The 18,087-nt window shown below is 60.0% G+C and overlaps 2 protein-coding genes across 2 annotated transcripts; one reads left to right on the top strand and one right to left on the bottom strand.

Annotated features, from left to right (window-relative positions):
* Window positions 1–1,083: 1,083 nt before the first annotated feature.
* Window positions 1,084–13,247, bottom strand: EZH1 (enhancer of zeste 1 polycomb repressive complex 2 subunit). Its single transcript, XM_054396911.1, has 20 exons — window positions 13,231–13,247; window positions 12,581–12,701; window positions 11,897–12,025; window positions 11,476–11,595; window positions 11,078–11,198; window positions 10,770–10,943; window positions 9,887–9,989; window positions 9,502–9,665; window positions 8,639–8,730; window positions 7,754–7,934; window positions 6,774–6,970; window positions 6,282–6,373; window positions 5,704–5,744; window positions 5,472–5,597; window positions 4,354–4,532; window positions 4,028–4,123; window positions 3,580–3,661; window positions 3,378–3,458; window positions 2,933–3,017; window positions 1,084–2,815 (listed from the first exon to the last, which is right to left on the bottom strand). The coding sequence occupies exons 1-20, from the start codon at window positions 13,239–13,241 to the stop codon at window positions 2,755–2,757; spliced, it is 2,256 nt and encodes a 751-aa protein (XP_054252886.1). The 5' UTR covers window positions 13,242–13,247; the 3' UTR covers window positions 1,084–2,754.
* A 2,391-nt stretch (window positions 13,248–15,638) lies between these two features.
* Window positions 15,639–17,859, top strand: RAMP2 (receptor activity modifying protein 2). Its single transcript, XM_054396872.1, has 4 exons — window positions 15,639–15,708; window positions 16,502–16,618; window positions 16,952–17,054; window positions 17,452–17,859. The coding sequence occupies exons 1-4, from the start codon at window positions 15,648–15,650 to the stop codon at window positions 17,705–17,707; spliced, it is 537 nt and encodes a 178-aa protein (XP_054252847.1). The 5' UTR covers window positions 15,639–15,647; the 3' UTR covers window positions 17,708–17,859.
* The last annotated feature ends 228 nt before the right edge of the window (window positions 17,860–18,087 follow it).

Here is an 18,087-nt window from a genome sequence, read left to right as displayed (position 1 = left end):
CGGACTGGACCTCTCCATACTGACCGCCAGATTCCCCCCGCGGCCGCCACCGACCTGGCCCCGGAGCGCGGCCGCGACCTGCCGAGCCCCGGCTCCGCTCACCCCGGGCACGCTGGAGGCTCCTGCGCCAGGGGCAGGCTGCTGTCTCCCACTGCTGCCAAATCCTGCCTTGCCTCCGGCGGGGACACCCTGGGTACGGCAGCCCTGCCCGCTGCCGTCAGCCCGCTCGCAATGCCCGCGCGTAGATTCCCCGCTACTGTTCGCTTAGCCAGAGCCACAACGGAACAGACAGTGCCCGGCCCCGGGGCACCGCTGGGCGCGCCCTCTGCTCCCGGGTGCTACCGCGCATGATGCCACCGCACTTTGCTGAGATGCTGCTTTCACACCATCAGGTACGAATCCTTTCTACCGTTTTTGTTGCCGGACACTCCACCACACTCTGGGTTTTTTATTCTGTCGGTTTGTATAAAACTCCAACCGGAAGCTCCTGTCGGGCGCCACGCTCCGTGTGCCGGTAGTCTGCAGTTTGCCGAGTGCAGGTCCTCATCCCAGCAAAGCTGCTGCTCTCTCGCTGTGCTGCGGCGAGGCGACGTTACAGGAACGCATTCATCTGCCCACAGGCCTGGCTCTGCTGGGCACTTTATTTCCGACCCCTCGTTGCGCTGAATGAGATGTGAAGATTCTCCAATAAAGGCAGAATGAAGACGCTTGACACCCCCCGACAGCCGCTCGCTGGCTCCTCTGCCCCTCCGCCCCGGCTCCCCTGGGGCCTGGGGCAGGGACCGGCGTGGACAGCAGCGAATCCCAGCCTGGAGCGGGGCGCAGAGGCAGGGCTGGATGCAGCTGAGCTGCAGCGGTGCTCGTGCACACACAACGTCCTGCTCTCTGCACTGCACACCTCTGCTACCTCCCAACGAGCAGGCAGTGCCGGTTGGGGCAGCTCCTGAGCCTGACTGGGCTGCAGGGTGCCGATGGTCATGGAGGGGGCAGGCAGGCACAGGACAAGCAGGGAAGGGGCTGCTGCCAGCTGCTGCCTGAGGTCACAAAGGCCAGCAAGCCCAGGGAGGACATTTGCTACCACTTTATTGTGACAAAGGCTACAAGCCACAGTATTTGTAAAGTGCATTTTCACCACCAACGAACCACAGACACAAGCCTGGCATAGTGCAGCTATGACCAAAGTGGCAGAGGATGCTGAGTTGAGAGCAGGCTGGGGCAAGCCAGGTGCCAGGGAGCAGGGCTCAGGTAGGTGCTGGGGTTATGATAAATGCTGCTCCAGACGCCCAAGCCCCAGGAAGGAGTCACAGACAGCAGGAAGGATGAGGGGACTGCGAAAGGCATGGTGCAGGACTGTGCCAGGGAGGGCAGGGCAGACCCAACCCCTCTCTACATTCAAGGACCACACAGATGGGCCAGGGCACTGCTCACCTCTGTGCAATGCCCCCAGACACTGCCCACCCTGCACAGCACACGGGGCCCAGCTGCTGGCCGAGCAGGATCAGTTTAAAGTGCTTCTTTCTATTTCTTTTTGTGTGGAGTGCTAAGGCCAAACCTCACCCTGCCAGAGAGCTCTGCCCCTTTATCCCCAGGGCCAGTGTCAGAGCCTCCATGGCAGGTTTCTGAGGAGCTTTCCCTGGGTCCCCACAGGCAACAGCAGCTCTGCTGTGCCCTGACCAAACCTTGGCACAGCACCATCCAAACGCTCCTGTGCAAGGAAAGGCTCATGCCCCATGGGTACCCACTCTGCTGGCTCCCGAATTCCCCAGTACTCCCTTGTCCTGACAGAGGAGGATGGAGGTGACCACTCTGCTAGTGCCTGGTGGGGAGCAGAAGGTAGCCAAGACCCAGCTCCTGCTCTGGGTGCAGCCCCAGCCACACAAGGGGAGTCCCCAGCCCACAGCCCCAAAACCGTCCAGCAGAATCATGCAGGCAGCAGCCCTAGAAGGGCCACACAGCTGCACAGCCACCAGCCAAGCAGCCACCCCACAGCCCCGAGAGACGTCACGGGCCAGAAAGGCCTCCTCAGGCTCTCGAGTTCCTGCTGCCTCTGCTCCTCGTGCCCCACATCATCTGTAACCAGCTCAGTGATCTCCCTATCCAAAGTGACTTTTTGCATAGTGCTGCTCTCCCCTCTCCTCAGGCATCATGCCAGGGCAGCCATGGCCAGGCCATCTCCATTGCCCAGCCAGCTGGGGCAGAAAGGAAATGGCCTCAGTGAAGCAGCCTGAGGCCCAAGGACCCCTGCATCCACGTCTCTATGGCTTCCAACCCTTTCACCATCCTTGTCAACAGGACAGAATGGATAGCAGGAGGTAGCACCCAAGGCCAAGGGACAGGCCTGGAGGGGACCACCAGCCCCTCCCTGCTGCAGCCATGGCCCACAGTCTTGGTGCATTTTTGTTCTTCCAGCAATCAGAAGAAAATAGAAGAGACTAAGAATTTGTGTCTGGCTGTCTCTCCTCCTGCACCACAGCTTTCCTCCAACCTCAGCTGCCTTGGTCCATAGGCTCCACCCCAGAAAAGTGCCTGCAGTACAGCACTTCAGAGCTTGCCCTGCCCTGGGTTGGCAGAGGTGCCACCCTGTCAGCAGCCACTCACATTCCTGCCCCAGGTCTCTCTCTGGGCATCTGGAGGGACAGCAGCACTTGTGACACACACAGCAAGAGGACAGCAGCAGTCATGGCAGCGTGAAGCAAACCTGGCATCACTAACAAGGTGCAGCAGTGAGGAATGCCGAGCTGCCCCGCAAGGAGCCTAGATGATGTCAGTCTCCCTCTCTATGCCAACGTACTTCAGGGCATCTGCCTGGCTGTACCTACAAGACAGGAGCACCATGGCTGCTAGAATGACCTCCTGAGCTCCCCACAAACGTCTGCACAGGCAGTGGGGTCAGCCCTGCACCCCAGGCCCAGCTGGCTGCTCCCTGAAGTACCTGTAGTCAAAGAAGAGCTCCTCCCCAGCCTGGATGGCCCTCTTGGCAAAGATCCCTATCCGGTGGTCTCCATTCACCATCACCACTGCAACCAGAGAGACAACATCAGAGATATGCAGCTCCAGCTCAGGCCAGCTCTCACAGCATGTTTGCTCTGCCTAAGCACCCCCAGGAGGTACCTCAGCCCTTGCCCATCAGGAGGGGGTTCTCCCTGGGGAACCCCAGCTGCTCTCCAGCAGCTGTCCCTCCTTGCAAGGCCAGGGCCACTGCAGTGCTGAGTGGGACCCTCAGCAGCAGGAGCAGGATTTGCTGCAGAGAGGTGATTCTGGCCAGGTCTTTGAAATTCTGCTATTCCCACAGGCTCAGGGACCTCAGGGAATCTGCTGCAGTCCCAGAGCAGGACCCCAGAACCACCGATGAGGTCTGCCTGGGCAGGGCACCTCACCTTTGGCATAGCAGTTGGGGTTCACTGAGTGATTAGCAAAACGAATTTTGTTTCCCTTGCGTGTGGCATCAACCACAAAATCTATTGAAAAAAGAATAAAGGTAGGGTGTAAGGCCAGGTCTGCGGCTCTGGGGGTCTGAGGCCACCCCCTGGCCACCAGCAAGCCCAAATTTCCCCCAGCCACAGAGCTGCAGGCAATCACCATTGTTGAGGTTGAAGAGGAAGCTGGACATGTACTTGTCATAGACCTTCCCCCGCCGGTCAGCCTCATCCTGTGAGATCAGCTGGAGAGGGAGAATGCCATGAGGCACACGGTGCCAGCAGCAGCTCACCCAGCCCCTGAAAGCAGCCCCTGCCCCACAACAAGAGCTCCTCAGGGCTCCCAGGGAAGGAGCAGAGATGAGAGCTGGGCTCCCAGGGAACAGCATGCACACAACATGCTGCAGCACGGTGGAGGGACAGATGAGTCCCAAAACACATGCAGCACCAGTGCAGGCAGGGCACTGACCCCACCACTGCAGCATGGGCAGGGCACTGACCCCACCACTGCAGCACTGGCACGGGCAGGGCGCTGACCTCACCACTGCAGCACTGGCACGGGCAGGGCGTTGACCTCACCACTGCAGCACTGGCATGGATAGGGCACTGACCTCACCACAGTACTCAGAGATGAACTCATTCTTCTGCACAGACTCCTTGATGAAGGTGCCCCAGCCAGCAACATCTGATGGTGCCAGCAACAGATGCTGGAGCCAAGGTGAAAGGGAAGAGGTCAGCAGGCCCACAGCCTCCTAACACACCCTGGGCACAGGCAGAGCAGATGGCAGCAGAGCAGAGCCCTTCACCTCCCAGCAGAGCCACACGCACTGGGGTTGGGCAGTGCCTGGTCACAGCCATACAGCTGCCAGTGTCTCCCTGCTCCTCCTGCAGCAGGAGCTGTTTGCTGGCTCCCCCCAAGCCTGGTCACTGTCAGTACCTTTTTGAGGCCTCGCTGGATGCTGCAGTTCTTGCAGGACACTACTTTGCAGTCCCAGTGCTCCGAGGCACCGCAGGTGAGGCAGAGGTCTGGGTCGCACTCGCGCACAGCCAGGTAGCAGGGGCACTGCTTGGTGTTGCACTGCGTCTTGCAGCGGCAGCCCGGGAAGCGGTTCTGACCTGCAGCAGCACAGCCCAGGGCTTGGCACCATCAGGGCAGTGGAGCCATGTAGTATCCCAGCCCTTCCAAGGTTCCTCCCGTGCCAAGTTTTACCCCTGGGCAGGCACAGGACAAAGCCTGTCTATGAGCAAGGCCATGTTGCCTGCTCACCGCTATGCTGCCAAAGGGAAGGTGCAAGATGCCTTTGTGCTGGCAAAGAGCTCTATGTTCATCCTACTCTGGGCAGCAGACAGAAAACCCCACGTCACCTTGCAGCCCCCTGAAGTCACCAGGACAGCACACACCAAGAGCACCATAAGACAAGGTGAGTGAGAGGGGCAGCCTGGGCACCCTGGAACTGCAATGACCCAGAGACACTCTGGGTGCACAGCAGCTCCCATTAAGCAGGGTCCTGCCTGCCTGCAGGGCTGTGAGCACTGCTCTGCCTCGTGGGGCTCCTCATGTGCAGCTGGGAAACAAACTACTCAGATAATGCAAACACAAAAGAGCAGTACAGAGAATCTTGGAAGTTGCTCCCTGCCACTGTAGTCCTTCCTGCTCCAAGCTGTGTCATAACCCCTAATTAATCCACCCTCAGGAGTCCCAGCAGTGTGGGCAAGAGAGGTTGTCCCATTGCAGAGCTGGGAACAGAATCCCAGAGAGGAAGAACAACCATGGCAGAGCAGCGACCCAGTTCCCACTAGTGGCCACAGATCCTGCTCCCAGAGAAATCATCCACGGTTGCTGATGCTGGATGCAGACACATGGATGAGCATCCAGCTCATGTCCCAGCTGCCAACAGCCCCAGGCAGCACAGAGCAGTCTCCCTGTGGACTTTAGCTGACTGCTATGCTGCAGCTGCACAGGGCAGTGAGTGCAGGAGTAAAGCAGCGAGCCCCAGCCCTGCACCCTCCCCTGGTGGCTGCTTTCCCACCCCAGAGCCCCATGTTGCTCCTTACAGTCTGGGTTGCACTGGCAGAACTTCTCACAGAAATTCTGGGTCATGATGCAAGGGCAGGAGCTGTCGCAAGGGTGCTCAGGGTGGTCGCAGGGCTGGTAGTTGTACACTTGGGTAGGTGAATTGTCTGCAACAGGAGGAGAAGTGCCTGGTGTAGGAGCTGCATGCTGCAGAGGTTTCAAAGCAGCAGGCCTAGGGCTTTGAAGCTGGGAATGTGTGGATTCTTTGAGTACCTTTCTTCAACTGAATCTTTCTGCAGTGTGCAGCCCACAGCCTGGAACAGAAGCAGAGAGGATCTGAGGGGACACATGAGCCTGGCCAGGAAATGCTGCCCAGATGGCTCAGCAGCGCCAGGCAGTGCAGCAGGAGATGGCTGATGCCAGGCTGCCTGGCAGTGCCATGAATTAATAACCAGCAGCTATAGAGCAGGGAAAGGCCAGAACAAAGCAGCTACAGCAGAAGTTAAGGCAACTGCTAGAGCCAGACTAATGCTGGGCACACTGGGATCAGCACACAAGCAGCAGGTTACAAGCCACAGAGCTGTGCTGAGGATGGAGGCAGCAGTGCCAGCCCTGCTGCAGACATGGAACCTCTGAGCAGGGCTGAGCCCTGCTGCAGGAGTGCAGAACTGCAGAGCCACAGCACTGGGGGCCAGGCCAGGGGCCAGCCCCCAGCCAGCAGCCCTCGTAGCCCTGAACGACAGCAGGATGTGTGCAGATGGGAGCCAGATGAGGATTACCAGGAACGTGCTGGCACACAGAATTGGCCCTGGTGGCATCTGAAGAACCAACCAGGGCTGGCCAGCACTTGCCTGTGCTTCCTTTTCTTCTTCTGGGACGGATTCATTAATTCATTGGTTGGCAGCTTGGTTATGAGCGATTCTTTGACGGCAAACTGAAAGACCTGCCAGGGAACAAAGCCAGGGCAGAGCCCAGCTCACTGCACTCAGGTTGCTTTTGTCTCAAGCATCAACAGAGTGCAGCAAGCACACAAGAGGGTCCCGGTCCCAGTCCCAGAGCAGCTCTGCTCCCAGTTTCACTGGCCATAGGTGCCAAGAGCAGTTGCCCTGCCAGTGTGCCCACCCCCACACGAAGCACTGGAGGCAGTGACAGCAGCGGGCAGGTGAGGAGCTGCTTCTGCAAACAGCAGCACTGCTGCAAAGTGACACCACTCCCAGAAGTGCTGAGGCAAAGCACTCCCTGAGGCCATTGGTGGCAGAGAAGACAATAGACAAGTAGCGGCCAAAGCCCTGCTCCTGCTGCCAGGCTGGGCACTGCAGGGCCTGCCCTCACCAGGCACCCACCTGCTTGCAGGTCTTGGTGCCCAGCAGCCTGGCAATGGAGCAGAAGTTGTTGAAATAGGTCCCATGGAAGACACGGAAGAGGGACTCCTCAGCTCCTGTCCACTCAACTGGCTCCTGTGATGTCTCCACTGCAAACAGCTGGGAGGAGGCTGGGATCAGCTTCTGCTTGGTGGGTGTCTGGCAGCGGGAGTTTGCCTCTGGCAGGGAAGGCAGGGGTCAGGACAAACACAGCACCTCTATGTCACAGCTCCTGAGTGCCTCTGATGTGCCTGACACCTCATCCCCTCCCTGCAGCTCCAGACTGTGCTCCTGCCCCAGGCTCCAGCCTCCAATCAGCCAGCCCAGTGCTGGTACCAGCTGGGGTGGCCAGGACCAAAGCCACTGTGCCACCTTTACACAGCTGCCCCACAATCAGGGCAGCAGCACTAGAGAGGCCTGAGAGTGAGGGACCCCCCAGCCAAGATGGGCCCCAGACACAGCGGAGCCCTCTGCCTCCCAGGAGCTCACTCTGCCCTGGTCAACACTACTTCCCCCAGCATGGCAGAAGGAAGCTCACAGCTCATCTGTGGCATCAAGAAAAGATTCGCCCCTGGCAGGTCCATGACAAATCCCAACCTCAACAGCTCCCTGCCCACTGCTCTGTGCCACAGCAGGGGCTGGCGCTGCCCAGGCACTTTCCTTGCACTCAGGCAGGCAAGGTGCCCAGAGCTGAGGGCTCTTGGCTTTGCAGATCCCAGAAAAGCTCTTGCTTTGCTTGGCAACATTCCCGCTTCCTGAGAGAGGGCAGAGAAACCCACAGCAGGGCAGGGTCTTGTGTCCCTTGCGTTTGTCTAAGCCCAGCTGGAGACACCAACTCTGCCAACCCCAAACTCCACAGCCCTGCATGGGAGCAGAGGGGAGTCAGGGAGAGCTCTGGCTGTAGGGTGCCACTGTCCTCACCCCGCTGGAGGGCACAAGGTGTCTCTAGGCTGGCACCGTACCCGAGGAGCTGGAGGCCCACTCGTTGCCCGTGTCACGGTCACTGTCGCCCTCCCTCGTCTCCGCTGCGCCGGACGCTGCGGTGCTGGAGCAGGAAGCTCCCACCAGGTGGTGCCTGCGGCGGCGCCGCCCGGAGCACTTGGACCGGGGGTTGTGCAGCGCAGCGAACTCTTTGGCCCCTTCCTGTAGCCACAGCAGAACACAGCACGGGTGGCAGATGACCAGGGAACACAGAAAGGCTTCTTCCACCCAGGTCAGGGTGGAAGATTCACCACGTGTGGTCACTTCAGCAACCACTCAGGCCCTGCCAGCTGCCCACGCCACACATTCCTGCTTTGCTTCCTTTGGCATTGCTGCCCAGTTGGAAGAGGCTCCCTTACCCTGGCACTCCAGTTTGCTCCTCTGCCTTGTGCCCTGGCAACACAGTTCTCCTGGCCCTGCCTCTGCTGCAGCCTCGCAGCTCCCCACGGCACCCTGTACCTCTACTGACCACCTCCAACACACCCAGCCACCTGCAGCCAGCCCTTCCCACCTCCAGCTCTCACCCTGCTGGTCTTGGGCTGCACTGCCCAAGGACCATCTTTAACACAGTTCCAGCCTTCCCCACAAATGCTGGATTCCCTCCCCAGCACTTTAACCTGGGTTCCATTCTTCAAACGTTGCTCTGACTCCAGAGTAATAATCTGTCACTATCCTGTGTTGTCTGTGAGATCAGTCTTTGTTGGAGATCTGCTAAAATAGGCATCTGAAGGTCTGCATTTTGATCCCTGCTGCCCTGGATCCAATGAGGATCAGAACTAATCCTGAAAATTCATCAGAGTGGTGATCTGGACCCAGAGCTCTGCAGAGCCAGGCGGTGGTGGCAGAGGCATGCCACGGGGACCTACCAGCCAGAGGAAGCAGTCAGCGCCGCACGGATCAGGCTCGATCTTGGTCTCTCTGTTCTTTCGTTTGTAAACGTTAGGAGTGGCATGAAAAGCTGAAAGAATAAAGAGTTATCTTTACTGTTACATCTTCCAAGAGCCTTCCCCCATGCTGCAAGGACCAGGGGCAGCAGGAGCTCAGTGAAGGTCAGCAGGGCCCTGATGCAGTGAGTGAGTGCCTGGCAGTGGAGAGCAGTACGCAGGACCTGGCCCATGGTAGGACTCAGCAACAACAGCGGAACACTGGAGAGACCATAAGGAAAAGCCCTGCTTTCAGACTGAAACAAAAACACCACGTGGCCTTAATGTCATATCTTTTAATAAATATTTCACTGGGATGAATCCTGTGGCTTCCCAAAGAAGCCCTCAGACCTGGGAAGCAGCAGGTCCCACAGCTAACCAGGGTCCAAAAGGCTTTGGCTGCACAAACAGCAGGAGCATGACTAAGATGAAGCTGTAAGTTCCAGTGAGGCAACAAAACACAGGGGCATGTCCAGACTTTGGAGTGGAACATTCTTGCCTCTCCCTGACGAGCTTCTGCAAAGTAAGAGTGAAGCCTGATGGTGGCACAGCATGTCAGGAGCCTGGAGCACAGCATGCTGGACAGTGGTGAGCAAGGGCACAGCCACGCAGGTCACTTTCCTGTCCATTGGAGCAGGGCGAGGAAGCCACCTCTGCAAAAGGCTTCTGAGCCCCTGACAGCTCCCACCGCAAACTCCAGGGAGGCAGCACCCTCTAAGAATGCAGCTCGGGCACTGGGCATGGGCACGGAGCACTGAGCACACTGAAGGAGGGAAGGGTTGCAGGAGGTCTGGCTGAACACTTACGGTGCAGGAAGCAGTCGTACTTGAAGCAGCGCCGGCAGAAGAGGGTATGGAAGGAGTGCAGGGACTGTTCCCGCTGCACTGACTTGGCGCAGGGGCCGTCGATGTTGGGGGTGCACTGTGGTGGCAGCACGTTGGGATCTGACACCTCCGTCAGCTCCCGGTACCTGTTGGACACACAGCACCCATGGGGGTTGGCTCCCTGAGTGGGGATGTGGCACCACGGCACTGCCTGGGCCAGCTGGACCCTGGCAGCAGCCCCTCGGGGCTAAAGCTTCTGACTCCAGACCTGCTCTGCTGATGGTGCTCAGAGCACAGTGCTGCTCCCTGAAACCCAGAGCTCAGCTGCTGCTACGAAAGCTACCAGAAACTTGAGAAGAATCTCTACCTCTCCTTCATGTCATCAGGGAAGCCATACTCAGGGAACATGGAGGAGATAGCAGTGAAGATCATGTCATTTGGAAACCGCTTCTTGGAGCACTTCTTGGTTCCTGAGGGGAGGAGAGGAAGAACTCAGCACCCCTCCTTCCACAGAGAGCCACTCCAGCAGTGTGCAGGACTGGATCTGAAGCTCAGGGCTGGATTTTAAGGGGCAACAATGCAGCCCACACAGAAGAGAGAAGCTCTCTCCCTGCGCCCATCAAGCAGCACAACGCATGGATGGGACTTCTGACCACACCTCCAAGGCCACCACTGCTCGTTTTCACTGAGGGCTACAGGTGATACTGTTCTACATCTGCAAAAGGCCCTGCAGTCCATGCTACCCACATGCACCAAAGAGAACTGCCAGTCAGCATTCCTAAGGTCACACAGGGCACAGGAAAGCGCCACAAACCAGGGCATCCCCCATGGAACAGGAACTCCAAGTGCCATAGGAGAGGGGGAAGGAGACTACTACATGGAGAATGGGGCTGGAAGGGATCTGAGAGGTTTGTCTCTGCCTGACAGTAGAATCAGACCTACACAACCTCACTGACAGGCACTTGTCAGAGCAGCACTAAGACCTCTGAGATCAGAGGTCCCACAGATCCTCAGGTAACAGCCCAGCACTTGGCTCATTTACCATGGAAAGCTCTCCCAGATGACTCATCCACAGGGGACAGTGAGAATGAACAATGTCCCCTCTGCTTTCCACCACCTACCAGACCTTGCCAGGCCACTGCCCTCAGCATCACAACCAGAAGCAATGCCAGGAGAGCTGTGCCCAGCTATGTGGGCAGGAAAGGGTGGAAAATGTGAGCAACAACCCCAACTCCTGTGGCCAAACTCACCTTCCACTGCAATTCTCTTTCTTTTCCTTGTGACTGGCAGCTCCTCTTTTCCATCCTCCTGTTTAATCTCAGAATCATTGTGTCCTTCCTCTTCCTCATCTGAGTACTGATTCAGGGCATTCACCAGCTCCAGGAACACAGCATCACTGATGAGGACTGATCCTGAAATCATTTCTGAAACACGGAGATGTCAGCCAGTTTGTGGAACTGCCACCACCTTCCATGGTCGTTGGGGTGGGAAATCACAAGCAGCCATGCAGCACTGTGAGCAACCAGAACCTTCTCGCTGCTTTATAGGGCCATGTTACCTTCCTCTCCATGCACCTTCCCATCATAGTTGTTAATCAGTTCTTCAATGAAAGTTTCATCTTCTTCCTTCACCTCATCCCCCATGTAAGGAATATTGCACAGCACAGTCTCATCCTCCACCTGGAAGAAACCAAACAGGCCTCAGGATGCCAGCAAGGGCTCAGGGCAGCTCCTGCCCATCCTGACCCACAGGCAGCACAGAGCCAAGCCCAGCCTCAGATGTCACAACACCAACATCTCATCACTATCCCACACCAGCAGTATAACTCTGACCCCCCGAAAGTGCAATTTCTGTTAGAGATGAGCAGCAGTGTCTCCAAGGCTTGCAGGAACACACTGCTAAGAATAATAAACAGCTACATAACAAACCCACATCAGCCAGAGCCCTCCTACATACCATGAAGTTCTGCTGGAGGGGAGACCAGGAGTACATAATGGGCACCAGTGCCACTGTGTTCAGTGTCCTCATGTACAATGTTTGGCTTGGGAACCCTGGGAAAATGCTCTCCACAGTGCACTGGAATAGAGTATAGACAGGACAGTGAGGAATCCACCCCAGGGGTGGTCACAACCAGGGGGAAATCACACTTCAGAACAAACACAGCAAAGTCCTGTGTCCACTCTCTGGGACTCTGCCACAGAAAAAGCCTCTGGGATCTGAGTTTTTTCCCAATTCTGCAGCCCAGAAGAGTGTGAGGCACAGCCTGGCACTGACAAAGGACAGCACACATGAAAATTGACCCTACATCCTCACAGTTCCCTGCAAAGCCCTGGCTCTAGCCCTTCTTGCTGCTGCTGTGCACTTTTCCTGCTCAGACCTGCTTCAGGAATGGGTGCCCACTGACTGGCTTCATCACTTGCACTGGCTGGACTCGAAGCTTCTTCCAGTCTTCATTCAGAATTTGAGTCTTTTCATGAACCTTTGCAAAGTTGGACACAAATAGAGCCTGGAATGAGAGAAAGCAGCACTTGAGATTTAAAAAAATCCCACTCTGAGAACACTAAAACCCCACCTGAGAGTTTGTTCCAAGTACTACAATGTACGCAGGGCAGAGCACTTCAAATGCTTGATGGTCATTAGAAGGATTTCTAATTAAATTCAGCCTCAGTAAAAACTGTGATGAAAATATGCCCAAGAGCCAGCAGCTCCTGACAACTCCTGATCCCAGCTGACCTCTTTCAAAACCCTGCCTGCCAAGGAGCACAGTGTCAGAATCGGTGACCTAGACCCACCAGCACCAAGGGGGTCAGGCAGGGAGAGAACAAGTGGAAAGGACTCCTCTTGCTGCAGCTACACCAGTGCTCAGGCACGGGACAGGACAGACACAGCGTGAGAAGCAGCCTCTCCTGCAGCTCACCCAGGCTGAACTCAAACACAGCTGAGAAATTCCCAAAGCACAACTCAGCCACACACAGAAGCTCTCAGCCAACAGCTGGCAGCTCCATCAGAGCCTTCAGGACACCGTCGCTCCCCAGCTGGGGCTTGCAGGTCCTGTCCTCACCTTGGCTCCCATGTTCGCCTGGAACCTCTTGAGCTGCCGCAGCCGCATATACTCAGACTTGACTTTCCTCTTCCAGTACATGATGCACTTGGACGTGGCAGGAGTGGCCATCTCCATTTTTCTACAAGTACATAAAGTACAAATATCTCGGAATAAAGACTCCAGTCCCGGCAGTTCCTGGGAATCCACAGGCACCAGGGCAAAACAACTGCGCAAACCCACACCGGTCCTGTACGGGGCAACCCCGGCACCGAGCGCACCTAGAAGCCCGGGAAGCTGGAAGACACTGTCCGCGGCGTTCCCCGGACCCGGCCGCTCCCGCCCCCACAAGCCCCGCGAGCCCACCGCGGGCAGAGCCCAGGAGCAGACCGTGACGGCACCGGGGGCTCCCAACAGGGTCCGAGCGCAGCCGCACGGCTGGCACAGCGGCAGCACGGAGTACCGGGTCCTGCCAGGGGCTTGCAGCCCGTCTGCGCCACTGACGCGCACCGGAGAGGGCCGAGGCCGGTCGAAGCCGGGGAGCAGGAGATGCCCTAGCCCAGTCATTCCGCACAGCTGCAGTCGCCCCGGGCCCCAGCCGGTACCACGGCGACGCCACCACCCCCCAAGGGCTGCCCCAGACCCCTCACCCCGCACCGCACCGCACTCACTCCTCGGCCATCGCGGGAGGCCGCGTGCCACTGCGCCTGCGCCGTCTCGCGCCCGCCCTGCCGCACGCCCCGCCCCGCCGGGACCGGGACCGGGACCGGGACCGGACCTCACGGGGCTGCCCCACTGGGGTGAGCGGGCGTCGGGCCGTGCTCGGCGTGGACTCGAGCCAGCAGGTCTCGGGCAGACTCGTTTCAGCCCAGTGAACCTCTGCACCGGCTACAGAGAACGACCCCGGTGCCCAGCCCACTCTGGTGCCCGCCCATACTCGGGTGCGCCCGGCCCCGTCTCCCCGTGGGCTCTCCCCAACCCGTTCCGGTCGTGCTGCTATCACGGGCGGATCCCACGGGAAGCGCATGGCGGGGTGGTTACCCGTCACCGCCCCGGTGCTGCCGCCTTCCGGGCCCGGGAGAGACCGCTCAGCCAGTGCCGCGCTCCCCGCCGAGCCGTCCCAGAGGCCGTTGCGAGACTATGGCGGAGTCGGGCCCCGCCGCCAGGCGGGTCCCGGGTTCCTACGGCGGCGCCGGGCAGGAAGCGGCTGTTGGCGGCGGCCTTCCTGCTTGCGGGGGCCCCCTCGGCGGGGAGCGGGTGGCGCCGGGTCCTGTCCCGGAGAGAGCCCCGTCTTTCACCGCGGACACCGCCGGTCCGGGACTGGGGGCTGTCCCGAGGTGGCTCCAAGCCTCTGAACCGGCCAGGGGCCGGGTGTGACTGCGAGGGACGAACAGGGCTGGTTCATGCCCGCAGCCCGCTCGGGCCCCCATCTGACGCCTTCGGAGCTTCGCTGAGTCAGGCGGGGCGAGGGCTCGCCGTCCTCCCGACCTCCCCGAGCATTGGCTCAGGCAGCGCTAGATCGGGCCGGGCACCCGGATAAATCCCCGGGCGCAGCCTCAGCCTGTCCGCAGCGATTCCGGCGGCAGGAGGATGCTCGTCGGGCTGCGGCTGCTCTGCTGCCTGCTCCTCCCTCTATTCCCGCGGGGTAAGAGCAGTTCAGACCCGCGTTCGGGGGTCTGCACGGAGGCATCCGTGAGTTCGGGCGCAAGTGAGTCCTCAGAGAGGGTCCAGGACCTGTTTCTCTCTCCTGCTTGGTCACAGCTCCCTGGCCCTTCCTGTGTTCAAGGCTCCAAATGCCTGCGTCTGCCCTAGGTAGAGGAGCATTGGGATCGTGACACTGCATGGACCAAGCCCCTTCCTCAGCACCCTGGGGCGGAGGCTGGCAGGGAGCACTGGGCATATCAGGCTGGGGGGGAAGCCCCAGGCCTTGGCAGGTAACCATTGTCCTGTCCTTGCCCATCATGTTCCTGCCTGTCCCCTCCAGATGCCCCACGAGGGGCCACGCTGAAATCATTGGGTGTCTCCCTGGCAGAGGCTCCCACCGCCTTGCCAGAGACTCCACCAAAGAGCTGGACCGGGGGCTCTGACCCTGCAGCCCCCAGAGCGCCAGAACTTGATGGCTTCCAGATGTGGCCACTCGCCCATGAAGGGTCCCACAGTGCCCTGGAGTCGCAGCTGCTGCAGCCAGGGAAGTTCTGCCGGACGTATCCCGGCAGCGGAAAACCTTGCAAGATCGTTTTTTCTCAGTAGGGAGGGTCCCTTCGAGCTGGATTTCACCTCACTCCGGTTCACGCTCTGCAGAAACCGTTAAAGGGGAAGTGCTGGGCTCATGCTGTGCCCGGGCCGGAGGTGCACTGAGTTCACCCAGCCGCAGCTTGGTCCTCGGGCAGGAAAGCCACAGACCCGCGGGGATGAGATCGTCCTCGGTGGGGGCGTGCAGGCCCACAGGCGGGATCTGTGCCAAGAGTGAGGGGCTCCAGGAGCCGTGAGGCTGCCAGATGGGCAGCTCGGAGGAAGGCATCAGGGCTGAGGACTGGCAGCGCCGGCCAAGTCTCCCGTCCTCCCTGCCCGTCGGCCTTGCACCCGCGGGTCGGTCACACCATTGCCCTCCAGTCCCTACGAGGGACAGGTGCCCGGGGGGACCCAAAAGCCGTGGTATCAGGACCGTGAGTTCCCCGCCGCCCCCGCACCGGGCGGCAGCGCCTGTCCGGGGACATTACGCTTCCCCGTCCACTCCCTTCGGCTCCGGGCTGCCTGCCCTCCACGCAGAAGACGAGGGATTTCACAACCCAGCCCAGACAGGATTAGAGAAATACACAAGTAAACAAATAGCGGCCTCGTAAAACTGGACGTGCTGTGCGGGGAGCGAAGCCTCCGGGTGAGGTGCGGCATGCCCGGGCACCGGGGCGCGGGAGCAATGCCCGCGGGGGCCGGGGTCCCGCCCGGAGAGACGCTTTAAACCGCGCTGAGCAGTCTCATTTTTCACGCGTCTCCTGTAGTCAAACTGCCCCTGTCAGAGGAAAGGAGTTGCTTCCTGTTATTCCCATTGAAATACTTGTCCGGTCCTTAGCCGGCAGGATTTCGCAGGATGGCACCGTGCTCGCAGATGGGCCCCGGCCGCCTCTCCCGAGGGCTGCTGCTGCTCTGGGGTAAGTGCGCGGGGGCAGCTCCGGGGCCGCGGCTGCCGCTGGCGGGAGGCTCCGCACCTGGCACCACTCCACACACACCCACCCTCCTGTGCATGGGGCTCGGGGGCTTGGTTCAGCCCAGCCCAGCACGGACTGGCAAGTGCTGGAGGCATGGCAGTTCTGGGGCATGGCTGTACCAGAGCTCTGCATGAGCAGTCCAGGCAGGGCCCATCCTGGTTGTTCACCATGCCACTGGCATTGCTGCCCTGTGTTGCGGACCCTCGACCTCGATGGAATGGTTTCCTGGGGCCACGGGGGCTTCAGTGGGTCTAACAGTGGGCAAATGGCTGGTGAGACAGAGGAGGCACAGACCCCATGCCCACGGAGGTTTGTGCTGGGTGTGTGTCAGATGGTGGGTGGAGGGGCTCTCTGGAAGTGCTGTGCCATGCCCAGTGCTTCCTCTTTATGCCCCAGCCCAGTGCCGTGGCCATGCAGCAGCCCAGGGAGCTGGGGAGGCCCCTGTCCTGGCTCCCCAAAGCTTGGGCACACAGCTTGCCCCCATGCTGTGACCCACGGCACAGGGCCTGCAGCCCCCAGACAGCCCCTCCAACACCTTGGGCAGCTGCCAACAGCCTGGCTGGCCTCATCCCCACAGCTCCTGCCTGGGGTCCAGGCAGCACAGTTCCTGCACCCTGACCGCTGGATCCATCACCCCCTAGGGACACCTACAACCACTTCTCTCCTGCAAACCTCAGCCTCTGCAGAGGCCTGGCCAGCGCCTACCCCTGCTGACTCTGTTCCCTCCCCTCCCCAGCACTCCTGGGGACTGGGCTCTGCCACACAGGTGCCAAGGTGGAGAGCTTCAGCCAGGATGCCAGGACGAGCCCCCCCGTGGCTGTGTCCAACTGGACAGTGACAGCCCAGCTCGTGGGTAAGTGTTGGGGCTTCATGAGGTCCAGGCAGTGCTGTGAGGCTGATGGTGCTCTGCTAGCTCCAGATCTGCACTGCAGGGTGACTCCCTCTTTCCCCTGGCTGTGTGTTCTCTGTCCATCCCCAAAGTAGCCAGCCTGTGCCACAGAGCCTTCCCTGGCACTGGCCACAGTGGGGGCAGCTGGCAGCAGCCTGCCCTCCTGCTGTTCTCCTGGGCATCTTCTCAGATCTGCTGTGGGGTCTGGCCCTGCACTGTGCCTGTGTCCTCCCCGCTGGCCTGAGCTGAGTGCAGGTGTAGTTTCAGCTGTTAGCTCTCAGCACTGTTGCCCTGCAGAGGAGATGTACACCAACATGACACAGGAGTGCTGGGAGTACTTTGTTGACATGATGAGGAATGTGACGGTGGTGGAGCTGTGCGAATGGAAGGTCATCAGCAGGTATGGGGCAGCGGGGCAGCCAGAGTGCTCCTGGGCAGCACTGCAGGGGCACGGGGGGCAGGAGCTCTGACTGGCACTGGGGAAGTCACACGTGGGGACTCTGTGGTGGGGCATCCTGTGGCTCCTCTGTCCCTGGGCCATACAAGCAGAGCAGCTCCCAAGGCAGCAGAAAGGGTTTGCTGGGGGCAGTGGCCTTGGGCAGAGCTCCAGCTTGGGCAGAGTTACCAGACCCCACCTTGAAGGACCCAGAACCACGGAGCTGGCTGGTGCAGGGCAAACCCTCGGCAGCCTAAGAGGTGCTGCTGGGATGAGAGAGGCCTGGGGCCACCCGAGGGTCTGTGGCTCTGGTGCCCCACAGCCACCCTGTGCCCCTGCACATGCCTATTCATGCCCCCAGGCCCTACAGCTTTCTGCAGCACTGCCTGGAGGACTGGGCCGACCACCTGCACTATGGCTACCCCAATGCACTGGCTGAGCAGTACATCTTCCAGAGCCACCACCGCTACTTCCACAACTGCAGCCTGCAGCACCAGGTCTACTTCGACCCGCCCGAGGACGTGCTGCTGGCCATGATCATCGCCCCCATCTGCCTCATCCCCTTCCTGGTCACCCTGGTCATCTGGCGCAGCAAGGACGGCAAGGCGCAGCCATAACGCCGCTGCCCGGGCACCCGCAGCTGCTGCTGGCACAGCGGGTCCTATGCCCGGGCACTGTGCTGCTTCACGGGCCCCAAGCCCCGGGGCCACCGGCCACCCTGTGGGGCTTTCGGCATCAGCTCCCGGTTTCTGCTGTGCCGCTGGCAGCTCAGTCCTCCCCCGCTGGGGATTAAACGCTTCCAAACCCTGCTTGGCACTGGTTCTTCTGCCGCAGCTTCCTTCCTTCCGTTCCCGCCGTCGCCCCCGAACCCTATTCCCGCTGCCAGCAGCGCGCCGGCACGGCTTCGCCTCAGGGCGGCACCGGGTAGCGCTGAGCGCAGCGGGAGCACCGCACGGCTCCGCAGGAAACGTGCCCAGCGGGGCACTGAAACGGGACA

The sequence above is a fragment of the Indicator indicator genome, chromosome 39 (assembly GCF_027791375.1).
Source record: "Indicator indicator isolate 239-I01 chromosome 39, UM_Iind_1.1, whole genome shotgun sequence".
NCBI classification, from domain to species: domain Eukaryota; kingdom Metazoa; phylum Chordata; class Aves; order Piciformes; family Indicatoridae; genus Indicator; species Indicator indicator.
Note: the sequence above shows the minus strand (reverse complement) of the source record. Positions and strands in the feature narration are given on the sequence as shown.

Coding starts and splice junctions, on each gene's coding strand:
- EZH1 (XM_054396911.1), bottom strand. Junction 5,745..6,281: donor AAGAAGAAAAGGAAGCACAG/GCAAGTGCTGGC, acceptor CTTCTGTTCCAG/GCTGTGGGCTGCACACTGCA. Junction 4,533..5,471: donor CTGCCAGTGCAACCCAGACT/GTAAGGAGCAAC, acceptor GTGCTGCTGCAG/GTCAGAACCGCTTCCCGGGC.
- RAMP2 (XM_054396872.1), top strand. CDS start 15,648: ATGGCACCGTGCTCGCAGATGGGCCCCGGCCGCCTCTCCCGAGGGCTG. Junction 15,709..16,501: donor AGGGCTGCTGCTGCTCTGGG/GTAAGTGCGCGG, acceptor TCCCCTCCCCAG/CACTCCTGGGGACTGGGCTC. Junction 16,619..16,951: donor AGTGACAGCCCAGCTCGTGG/GTAAGTGTTGGG, acceptor GTTGCCCTGCAG/AGGAGATGTACACCAACATG.